The sequence below is a fragment of the Octodon degus genome, unplaced genomic scaffold (assembly GCF_000260255.1).
Source record: "Octodon degus isolate 3935 unplaced genomic scaffold, OctDeg1.0 scaffold00002, whole genome shotgun sequence".
Classification (NCBI taxonomy): Eukaryota; Metazoa; Chordata; class Mammalia; order Rodentia; family Octodontidae; genus Octodon; species Octodon degus.
The window spans coordinates 20,293,251-20,305,099 of NW_004524578.1; the positions used below are offsets into that span (position 1 = coordinate 20,293,251).

General features: G+C 47.3%; 1 protein-coding gene across 4 annotated transcripts in view; it reads left to right on the forward strand.

Moving 5' to 3' along the window:
* Window positions 1-11,849, forward strand: part of Zscan2 (zinc finger and SCAN domain containing 2) — a 35,384-nt gene that overhangs the window by 13,934 nt on the left and 9,601 nt on the right. For 2 of the 4 annotated variants that reach the window (XM_004623320.2, XM_023710601.1), the window contains exon 3: window positions 7,662-10,040. The exons of the other annotated variants lie outside the window; for them this stretch is intronic. In XM_004623320.2, the coding sequence (XP_004623377.1) occupies window positions 7,662-9,088 (1,427 nt within the window). In that variant the 3' untranslated portion in view covers window positions 9,089-10,040. Of the gene's footprint in view, window positions 1-7,661; window positions 10,041-11,849 lie in introns of those variants that run through there. 4 annotated transcript variants of the gene reach the window in all.

Sequence of the window (11,849 nt, forward strand, 5' to 3'; positions counted from 1 at the left end):
AGCTTGTTCTAAGTAGGTGCTTTAGACCACCAAGCCATCTCACCAGCCCCTTTTTCTTTTCTTTTGTTTTTTGTTTTGAGATAGTCTCACTGTGTACACGGGCTGGCCTTGAACTCGTGGTCCACCTGCCTCAGTCTCCTGAGTGTGAGGATTACAGATGTGTACCACCATGCCTGGCCATTGAATTCTGATGTTTTAAATTTTTTGGACCCCAGTTGACGAAACTCAAAGTGAACCTGGGATAGAAGAGGGCAGGTCCTGTAGAGTGAGTTCAGGTTTCTCCCTGAATTGAAAGCAGTTTCCCTCGTGCGCTTGTTCTGATACACTTTCTATCATGCATGTAGCCAGGCAGAAAATACAGGGCCTGTGGGCTGCCAGGGAATTAATTGCTGTGGACCTGGGATTATATGAGCAAGTGCAGTCTATATAAGTGCCACCTTTGGGTTAGACCTTTAGTCTATTGAGAAGGGGAGACTAGCACTTTAAAAACTGTTGAGTAGGGCTGGTGAGATGGCTCAGTGGTCTAAAGCACCTCCTTAGAACAAGCTAAGCTAAGCAAAAACACAGGGACAGCGGTTCAATCCCCCAGCACCACATGCCAGCCAGCCCCGCCCCCTGGAGGGCTGAGCTGGCCACACACACACACACACACAAATAAAATTTATTTAAAAAAAAAACAAAAAACTGTTGAGTAATTTGGTTTTGGGCAGGGGTCTAATCATTTAATCATTTTGAAAACTTTAGTGGGTGCAGAGTTTCAGTTTGAGAAGAGAAGATTCATAAAAGAACACAGAGATGCATGCTTTTGGGGATGTGTTTTAGTTTTTTAATGCTCGGGATCAAACCCAGGGCCTCAAGCACACTAGATAAGTGGATCCCTATGTCCTAACTTTACCCAGAGACTTCGGCTTCCTAAATTACATAAATAAATTCCAGGTGGATCCATACTATCCAAGATTTGAAATATTCTACAATAGAATATTTGTATTAGTTTGGGGTAAGGAGGACTTCATATGCATTACAAAAGTACAGGGAGATGGCTCAGTGAATAAGCACTTGTGTGGCAAGTGTAAGGGCCTGAGTTCAATCCCTGGTTCCACCAAAAAAAAAAAAAAAAATCAGAATGGTATTGTAGGGCTGGTGAGCTAGCTCAGAGAACTAAAGCTCCTGCTTACTCAGGGACTTCAGTTTGATCCCTGGCACCACATGCCAGGCTGGCCCCGCCCTGAGCCAGCCAGCCACGGAGTCCAGGCATAGTGGTACATACCTGTAATCCCAGCACTGGGGAGACTGAAAACACGAAAGTGTCATATTGGACTTACGAAAAATAAAATTTCTTTGTTATAAAAAAAGATACTGAGCTGGGCATGGTAGCACTTGCCTATATCCCAGCATTCTGGAGGCTGGGGCAGAAGGATCACTGTGAGTTCCAGGCTAAGCTGGACTACATAGTGAATTCAAGGCCAACCCATGCTACATGAGACCCTGTCTCAAAAAAGTTTAAAAAGAGCTTGCAAGGATTGGAAGAAAATATTTTTTAAAAGACCACAAAGTAGCATATCAAGAGTCAAACTTTTGAGTTCTAACCTTTATGGTTTTTTATTATTACTTACTTATTTTTTAAATTTTTATTCCTTTTTTTTCGGCGGAACCGGGAATTGAACTCAGGCCCTTGCGCTTGTCAGGGAAGCGCTTATTCCACTGAGCCATCTCCCCGGCCCCAAAATTTTGAGTTCAATCCCTGGTTCTGGAAAAAAAAAAAAGTCAAAATTTCATAGCCCTTTTAAAAAAAAAAAAAAATTAGTACAGCATCTTACTACACAGATCAGACTCAGTGATCCTCCTGTTTTCAGCCACCCAAGCATTGGGATTACAGGTGTGCACCACCACGCCTAGTCACATTCACTAGCTGAGCATGCCCCGGGGGTGGGGCGGGCATGGCAGGCCAGGGATCAAACCTTGGTCCCTACACCTGCCTAAGCAGGCACTTTAATCCGTGAAGCTATTTGGCTGGCCCTGAGAGTCAAAGATGTATCAGAGCTACTAATTCGTAAGTCAATCCAGTAGAAAAAGATAAAAGATGTGAACAGGCAGTTTGAAAGTGAAGGAATATATGTAGCCATATAAAAGGATCTTCAATCTTACGAAATTTGGGGGAGATACCCATTTAAGATATTATTCTTTGACATATTATATTCTTTAGATTTCTGAGAGTGTTTCTAAGAATCCTCTTGTCTTGGCAAGCACAAGGACCCCAGGCTCGATCTCCAGTACCACATGCCATGCTGGCCACTGAAACCAAGAAGGATCACTAGGAGGCGGAGCTGCATAGCAAGACACTGTACCAAATAAATAAGATACATATATTTAATTTTATTGTATTTTGGTACTGGGAATCAAAGTCAGGACTTCATGCTTGCCAGGCAGGCGCTGTACCACTGAGCTATATCCCTGGCCCCAGTTTTATTTTTTGAGGGAAGTGCCGCACTCTTCCACACTGGCCGCACCGTCTTCCCTCCACCCGTCAGCAGTGCGCAGAGAAGAACTGCATGCTTTCAAGCCTATCTCGGGGGCAGACTGCCGATGATCTGTTTATACTTTCCAAAACCTGAATGTAGTTGCAGAATGCTCCTCTCTGTTATCAACCAGAACAAGCTTGAGTTTCAGGAGCCTCTGACTAAATAAAATGGGTTGAAAAATAAATAAAATTTAAAAAATGGATTGATTCTGTGTAGATAACTGGTGAGCATTCCTGTCATGGCCAGATGTCACCTCTAGGACTCATCCAGTTGTTTGTGTTTAGTCACCCTGTTTCAGTTCCTTCCTAACACAATACGTTGAAATCAGCAGTGGACCATGCATGAGTAATGCGTATGTTGTGAGTTTGTCACCTTTCAAACTATACAGGATAACCTGAAACTCTTATTTAAGGTCCACAGATAAGTTGAATTCTTACTAGTTTCAGTAATTTGGGGGGTGTGGAATTAATAACATTTAGAAAATAAAACCCTCTGTTGTCCTTTTTTATTTTTGAGACAAGGTCTTGCTATTGCGGTTCAGGCTGGTCTCGAACTCATAGCAATCCTCCTGTGTCAACCTCCTGAGTGCTGGGATTACAGGTGTGCACTACCATGCCCAGCTTGCCCATTTCCTTAATACCCGACTACTCTGAATTTCTTCTGATGGAGATCTGGGCCTTCCACTTTTTTTTTTTTTTTTTTACAGTTTTATTTTTTAAATTTTATTTATTTATTTGTGTGTGTGTGTGGCCAGCTTAGCCCACCAGGGGGCGGGGCTGGCTGGCATGTGGTGCTGGGGGTTGAACCGCAGTCCCTGTGCTTTGCTAAGCTTGTTCTAAGTAGGTGCTTTAGACCACTGAGCCATCTCACCAGCCCATGGGCCTTCCACTTATGCATATATGCAGTATCGTCTCTGTCCAGTCTCATTCACAAATATGCTCATCTTGGGATAGCAAGTACTGTAAGTCCCAGACTTACAAATGAATTCTTTTTTCTTTTTAAAGACAGGTTCTTCCCATGTAGTGCAGACTGGCCTCAAATTCAATGATCCTCCTGCCTCAGCCTCCCAAAGTGTTGGGATTGTAGGCATGGGCTACCACACCCAGCCAAACCCTGATTTTGTTTTTGTTTTTTTGTACTTGGGACTCATCTTCATGACTTTGTGCTTACCAGGCAGACACCGCAACTGAGCTATATCCTTGGCCAGCCTTTCTTTCTTTTCTTTTTTCTTCTTTTTGCAGCACTACAAATGGGACCTTGTGCTTGCCAGGCAAGTGCTTATGCATCTCTCTCTCTCTCCCCTCCCTCTCTCCCCCTCCCTCTCTTTCCCCCTTCCTCTCTCCTTCTCTCTCCCTCTCTCCCCCTCTCTCCCTTATCTCCCCCTCTCTCTCTGTCCCTCCCTCCTTCTCAAGATTGAACCCAGGGCTTTACATATGCTGAACACATGCTTTGGAATCCCTTGAACTCTCACTCTGCTCATGTCCTCACATTCTCATTTCGCTCTCTTCAGCACCTTCTTGTTTCCTTGTACTTCCATTTGCTTCTGTTTCCCCTTCATCCCCAAGTCACGTTTTTCTCTTCCTCAGGCAGTTGCTACATGTACCTGTTTACACATGGGAAAGTCACTTTTTCTCAGTGATGAAGTCCTCTGATGGACACGTGTGTCAAAGGCTCCTCCCATGTACTGCAGAAGTGCTTTTGCATCTGTGGCTCCTCTGTGTGGGAAACACTGCTGCACTTGCAGCTCCCACCTCTCACCTCAGCATCTCTGGACCAGAGCATCCTGGCCTGCTCACTGCAGCTCCTTGGGCTGCTCTGGCAGTGTAGTGATCCCAGGAGCTTTGCAAAGGGCTTTTCTGCCTGAGCTTTCTGGGCACTGCCTGAACACATGGGTGCTCCCTTCAGTTCCCTTCTCAGTGCCTGCTCATCTGTGCTGTTTTGGGAGCCCTGCCATCTATTTTGATGTCAGTGAATTACATCCTTCTCCTAACATCAATGAAAATGAAGTTTGCATTTTTACTTCTTTTTCCTGTTCTTCTGAGCTCACACCGAAACGTCAGCCTGTTTCTGAAAGATCTTGTTAGCTAATGTCACCGCTCAGAAGAAAACAGCTATCAGAATCACCCCAAAAGGCTGGCCAGATAGCTCAGTGGATTAGAGTGCCTACTTAGGCAGGCTCAGGGACCAGGGTTCTATCCCTGGGCCTGCTGTGTCTGTCCTGCCCCTGGGTCCCACTAAGATGGCAATTGAGACTGGGTGTAGTGGTGAATACCTGTAATCCCAGTGCTTGGGAGGCTGAAAACAGGAGAATCACTACAAGTCCAGTCTGTGTAGTGAGACCCTGTAGACCCTATAAAAATACATTAAAAAAAAAAATCCCAGAATTTTTTGATCCAACAGGACCAAGATAACATGCTGGTAGACAATAAATTGTGACTTTGACCTGGAAATCTTTATGGAAAAGAGAAGATAGCAGAGATCTGTGCTCTAAAACAACAAAACAAAACACCACTTTTTTTGGGGGGGAGAGGGCAGTGTTTCACAATGTAGTTCAGGTTGGCCTTGGATTCACTGAGTAGCCCAGGGTGGTCTGCAGTTCATCATAATCCTGCTTCATCCTCCCTAGTGCTGGGATTACAGGTGTGCACTACTGTACCCAACCAACAAAAAGCTCTTCCAGAAAGGTGAGGAAGCATAGACTACCTCAGGCCCTGCCCAAGTGGGACTGGGCACCATGCCATTGTTTCTATATGTGGTTTGATGAGAAGAATGCAGTGAATATTTAAATAAATTTATTACAGTAAAAGATACATTGCCACGAATCCTTTTCACATACTCCCCTCACCTCGGACACACAACCCATCATTCTGACCACTTTCTGCAGCAGCTCTGCAAGTCTTCTTTCATGTCTTGCAGCATTGTGGCTTCTTTGGTGTCCTGAATTGATTCAAATTGTTGACCTTGGAAAAAAGCCAGAAGTTGCGCAGTGCCAGATCTGGTGAACAAGATGGATGAGGACACGCCATGGTGTATTTGGCAGAAATTTCTATAAACTGCACCAGAAAGTGTCAAGAATGGTGGCATTGATGTTTACCACAAGGAAGATAAATAGCAGTGTATCTTTTACTGTAATAGTTTTTTATTTATTTTTGTTGAGACAAGGTCTTGTTACATAGTCCAGGCTGGCCTCAAACTCTCGGAAGGCCTCCTGCCTCAGCCTCCTGAGGTTGAGATTACATGCCACCACACCCAGCTTATGAGCTTTTGACTGTGAGGTTCCAAGGTTAGGCAAAAAGGGAGCTATAGCTGTGGGCCTCAGGTAAACACAGGTTGCTGAGGACAGCAGCTGTCTTTGGTATTGAGATCAAGAGGAAAATTTCCTCTTGGGACTCACTGAGAGGGCATGATATAGTATAAACAATGTCAACAACAACTTCCTGGAAACACTAATGTTTTGACAGCTGTGTTTCTGGTGTTTTTTCAAGTGTCATTCAGTGTCAGCCATAGCATTCAGTCAGTACCATTCAGCAGACACACTTCCCATGAGGCTCAGGAACAGTGAGATCCCGGCTTACTGCTGTTCTAGCAGATCTAGTTTCACACCAGAGTCTCAGGAAGGAACTATACTGTTCCAGCAGTCTTTCCTAAAGATTCTTCCTTGCAAATGTTTGCCAGACATTGGCAGTAGTTTGACAGGTTCAAAGAAGATACATTTTTAGGGTGCCAGTGAAAGGTGTATTATAAACTCCCCTACAGACTGACCTAAGTGCCCTGTCCACTGTTGACTTGTTCGCAGGCATTTGATATAAACCCTTAGGATCCTCATTGCAAATGTTCTGCCATCTTATCTGTAGGGATTTGTTGGTCTCTCAGTGGTCCCTGAGAGAAAACAGTGAGAGGACTTAGAAAATAAAGATGAGATAATTATAGCTGAGGTCATGTGGTACACCATGCCTGATTGGCAAAGGACCCCAGAACAACAGTGGGGACATTTATTTATACCTTTGCAAAGTACAAGACACAAGGTTGCCTAGCAACTAATAGCCCTCAATGTCCAGGCAAGATGTTGTTATACTTTTTTTTTTTGTATGTATTTGGTACAGGGTCTCTACACAGCTCAGATTCATAGTGATCCTCCTGTTTTCAGCTTCCCCAGCACCAGGATTACAGGCATGTGCCATCACGCCCTGTCTCAGTGGCCAGCTCAGCATGCCTTGGAACAGGGCCTGTGCGGCATTCCCCTCCACCTTCCCACCCCCTGTCTGGTGCTTGCCTAAGCAGGCGCTTTGTCCCGGCAGGATGTTCTTAAGACTGAGGTAGCTTGACTGCTTTAGGCAATGAGGCCTCATCCAGCCCTCCCATATATGATCAGTTTCTGGCTTCAGGGCCTCCTAACACCCATTTTTCAGGTAAATGTAGTTAGGTGTTACGGCACACACCTGTAGTCCCAGCACTCTGGGAGGCCGAGGCAGGAGGATCAAAAATTGGAGCCCAGTGTGAAATCAGCTTAGTGACTTAGCAAGACCTTGTTTCCCAATAGAAAAGGGCTGGGCATGACTGAAGGCCCTGGGTTCAATCCCCATTAATGGAGGATTTAAAAAAAAAAGCTTTAACCAACAGACATTTAAACACAAAACATTCTATGACGTTTTAAAGAGGGATTGAGCCTTAGAGATACCTCAGTAATACAAAAAAACAACAACAACAACAACAACACCCTCAACACCCTCTTGTTCATTTACCAAATGTAATTGAACACCTGTTAAGCATGAGAACCATGGTCAGGGTGCAGCCTGTTCTTTAATTAGGGCTTTCAGATTCCCACATGACCCCAGTTCCCAGTGGAGAAACAGGTAAAGACACGAAACACAAATCTTTAAAACTGCGATTATCACAAAGGTAAGAAACCTAACAGCTAAGTACCCAGTTATTAAACCTGGGTTGATTGATTGCCTTTATCAAGGGATGAAACCCAGAGCCTCCGAGATCCTAAGCAGAGGCTCTGCCATAGCTCAGCTCCAAACCTACCTACTTTTGAAAAGTTTTAAGGATTTTCTAGTTTGTTTTCATCAGAAGTTTCATTTTAAAAAAAAACAACAAAAACTGCCTTTGGACCTTGTTTATTTTTCTCCAACATTTCAGATTTTGAGATGCGGAGACAGAATGGGGAGAACTACAATCCGAACGTGCTTGAAATACTCTCGGGAATGCCTGAGAGGGACAGCGCGCAGCTTTTTGGTAGGGACAGCAGCTCTGAGAGAGACTGCGACCTGGAGGAGGCCAGGGGAGCCACCGCTGTGAGTGAAGATGCAGGGGAGGTGCCAGGCCAGGGCCAGGAGCTCGGGCAGCTCATAGGTCTGCAGGGCACCTACCTGGGTGAGAAACCCTACGAGTGTCCCCAGTGTGGAAAGACCTTCAGCCGGAAGTCGCACCTGGTTACACATGAGCGGACCCACACCGGGGAGAAGTACTACAAATGTGATGAGTGCGGCAAGAGCTTCAGTGACGGCTCCAACTTCATCCGCCACCAGACGACGCACACTGGGGAGAAGCCCTACAAGTGCAGGGACTGCGGGAAGAGCTTCAGCCGCAGTGCTAATCTCGTCACCCACCAGCGCATCCACACGGGCGAGAAGCCCTTCCAGTGCGTCCAGTGTGGCAAGAGCTTTAGCCGCAGTCCCAACCTCATCGCGCACCAGCGCACCCACACGGGCGAGAAGCCCTACTCGTGCCCCGAGTGCGGAAAGAGCTTCAGCAACCGCTCCAGCCTCAACACGCACCAGGGCATCCACACGGGTGAGAAGCCCTACGTGTGCAAGGAGTGCGGCGAGAGCTTTAGCTACAACTCCAACCTGATCCGCCACCAGCGCATCCACACGGGCGAGAAGCCCTACGAGTGCCCGGACTGCGGGCAGCGCTTCAGCCAGAGCTCGGCGCTCATCACGCACCGCAGGACGCACACAGGCGAGAAGCCCTACCAGTGCAGCGAGTGCGGCAAGAGCTTCACCCGCAGCTCCAACCTGGCCACGCACCGCAGGACCCACCTGGTGGAGAAGCCGTACAAGTGTGGGGTGTGCGGCAAGAGCTTCAGCCAGAGCTCCAGCCTCATCGCGCACCAGGGTATGCACACGGGCGAGAAGCCCTACGAGTGCCTGACGTGCGGCGAGAGCTTCAGCTGGAGTTCCAACCTCATCAAGCACCAGCGTGTGCACACGGGCGAGAAGCCCTACCCGTGCGGCGAGTGCGGCAAGAGCTTCAGCCAGCGCTCCCAGCTCGTGGTGCACCAGCGCACGCACACCGGCGAGAAGCCCTACCCGTGCCTCATGTGTGGCAAGAGCTTCAGCCGCGGCTCCATCCTGCTCATGCACCAGCGCGCGCACCTGGGGGACAAGCCTTACCGCTGCCCCGAGTGCGGCAAGGGCTTCAGCTGGAACTCGGTGCTCATCATCCACCAGCGCATTCACACGGGCGAGAAGCCCTACAAGTGCCCTGAGTGCGGCAAGGGCTTCAGCAACAGCTCCAACTTCATCACGCACCAGAGGACTCACATGAAAGAGAAACTGTACTGATGTGGCCGGCCCTGAGAGCGGGGAGCACAGAGGCGGGGCCTTGCTTGGTGGGAGTCAGGTTCCCTACAGTGCAAGAACAGCAGAGCAGGCGGGGATATAGCAGTGTCTGCCTGGCAAGTGCAAGGTCCTGAATTTGATTTCTGGTACCAAAAAAAGGCAGAAGCTGGAAGGTTGGAAGGTTTGGTCTTTTTCTGTCATGTTCACCGAGTGTTGGCTTGCACTCCTAATTGTCCCTGCCTCAATGTTCTCCTTGGTAATGTTTCTCCACGTGGGCTGGGGCCTCAAACACTGGGCAGCGGTTCTCGTGGTTGGGCCGAGGACCTGGTACCCAGCTGCCTGCCTCTAGTGCCTGGGCCGTCTGTGATCCTGTCATCCACGTGAAAGGGAAGCCCTTCTATTTCCCAAATGTGTCTGACAGAAGAAAGAGGAAACAAGGCCAGATGGGAGGACAGGGCCTGCCCAGATGGTGGCCTGTGGCCTCACTTCCGACTCTTCTGCCATGTGTGGGGTGTGAGAGATCTGGGAGCCCAGCTGCCCACCGTGCTTGGTGGGGCTCCTGTCGTCCAGCTGACACAGCTCTGCATGCTGCCCTCTCAGTTCTGAATATACTGTGTACTCATGTCCTTGTTCCTGTGTCTTTATTCTATACACACAGATCTTGAGGTCTGTTCCAGAGCTTTTGGACACTGAGAACAAGATTTTTTTTAAGGCAGTGCTGACTTTGAGGGCAGACATCAGATCTGAGTGCTCTGGGCTTGAGTCAGGAGTTTGTCCTGGGTTCCTGTGTCATCATGACTGCTCCCAGGGCTTTGTTCTTAGGATACTGAGCCAGTGAAGTTGGGGATTGACAGCAGGTGGTGGCTTTGTCAGGAGGGGAGAGGTGAGCAGATGGGGTGTCTTGGAAAATGTGAAGCTGCTTTCTTGGACCTGGGCTCACAGGATGGAAGCTCCATTTTGCCTAATAAAACAGATTCCTGATCTTCCCCTGAGCCTGTGTTCTGGTATGTGTTAAAAACCTGAACTTGACTGTTTAGACTCAGGCCTCCCCAACATCTTGAGCCTCACATTGAGTGGCCAAGACCACTAGGGGAAAGAGACTTCAAAAAGCACGCTTTTGGGGAACTTCTACTCTGGCCACTGCTCTTTGTGAGCCCCTTTTTCAATCTGTTAGCAGGACTTTGGCACAGCCACATTGGCTAAGGAGTGGGATGACATCCTATGGAGGCCACTACAACCACTTCTATCCAGAATCAGTTCCATTAGGCACAAGTGGAAGTTGTAGACAGTGGTAGTGTTTTGTTAAACCAAGCCAGCGAGGCTGTGAAACGCCCACTCACAATTCTGTCCCTTCATGGGCATTTGGCAGATGGTCACTAAGTAGTAGGTGTTGGGAAGCTCAGAAACAGAAATCTCCATAGCTGGCCAGTGAGAGCTTCCCATCTGGGAAGACAGATTCGTGACAGACAGTGAGTTCCTGTTTCTTTTTTTTTTTTTTTTTTTTGAGTACTCAAATTTGACCATTAGAGGAGTCTTATCTTGACTTGAAGATTTTTAAGTCTTTTTTTTTTTTTTTGAGGTTATGAGCAGAATATATTTATTGAGGGAAAGAAAGCTCCTGTCCAAGAGAGGGACAGGCGGGAGGTTCCTGAGTGGGTGGTCTCCAGGTTTTTAAGTCTTGAGAATTAATTTAATTTTTTTGCGGAACCAGGGATTGAACTCAGGCCCTTGCGATTGCCAGGGAAGTACTTATTCCACTGAGCCATCTCCCCGGCCCTTGAGAATTAATTTTTTTTTTTTTTTTTGTATTTAGTACAGGGTCTCACTACACAGATCAGACTCATAGTGATTCTTCTGTTTTCAGCATCCCAAGTGCTGGGATTACAGGCGTGCGCCACCATGCCCAGTCTCAATTGCTGTCTTAGCACACCCTGGGGGGGCAGGCAGGGGATCAAACCTCTGACCCCTGTATCTGCCTACACAGGTGCTTTAATCCGCTGAGCTATCTGGCTGGGCTGAGAATTAATATTAAGCTTTTTTAATTTTGTTTTTTACTCCTACCTACCTAGTAGAAACACAAAATATCCTGAAAAAAAAGAAGTAAAATTAGCTGGAATTGGCAGAATTGGGCTAGAGTCAGGTTGGGAAAATGACGAACTGATTCTGGAGAGGTTGAGCACCTGTTGTCTTATGTCCCACTTCCTGTCTTCAAGGCAGAGGGCTGGTGACCGACAGCCTTCCTGGGGCTCTTTTCTGGAGGGAAAGACATGAGTATCTGCCCTAAGAAATTCTAACAAGGGTCGGCCAGATAGCTCAGAGGACTAAAGTGCCTGCTTAGGCAAGCTTAAGGACCGGGGTTCAATCCCTGGCATGCCATGCCAGCCTCGCCCCAGGGCATACTGAGACTAGGTGTTGTGGCACGTGCTTGTAATCCCAGAGCTTGGGAGGCTGAAAACAGGAGGATCACTATGAGTCTGATCTGTGTAGTGAGACCCTGTACTAAATACATTAAAAAAAAAAATTCTAACAAGTTCTTGGCTCCCTGGCAGATCTCATTCCACATGGCAGCTTGCAGCTGTTACATCTATCTGTGACAATACCTGTGTCTTTAGGGACTAAGCTGTTGTCCCTGGTGTTTAAGATCAGAGGAACAAACTGGGATTTGTAGCACATGCTTGTAATTCCAGCACTTGGAAGGCCAAGGCAGGAGAATTATCATGCATTTCAGACCAGCCTAAACTATGTATTGAGACTCTGTCTCAAA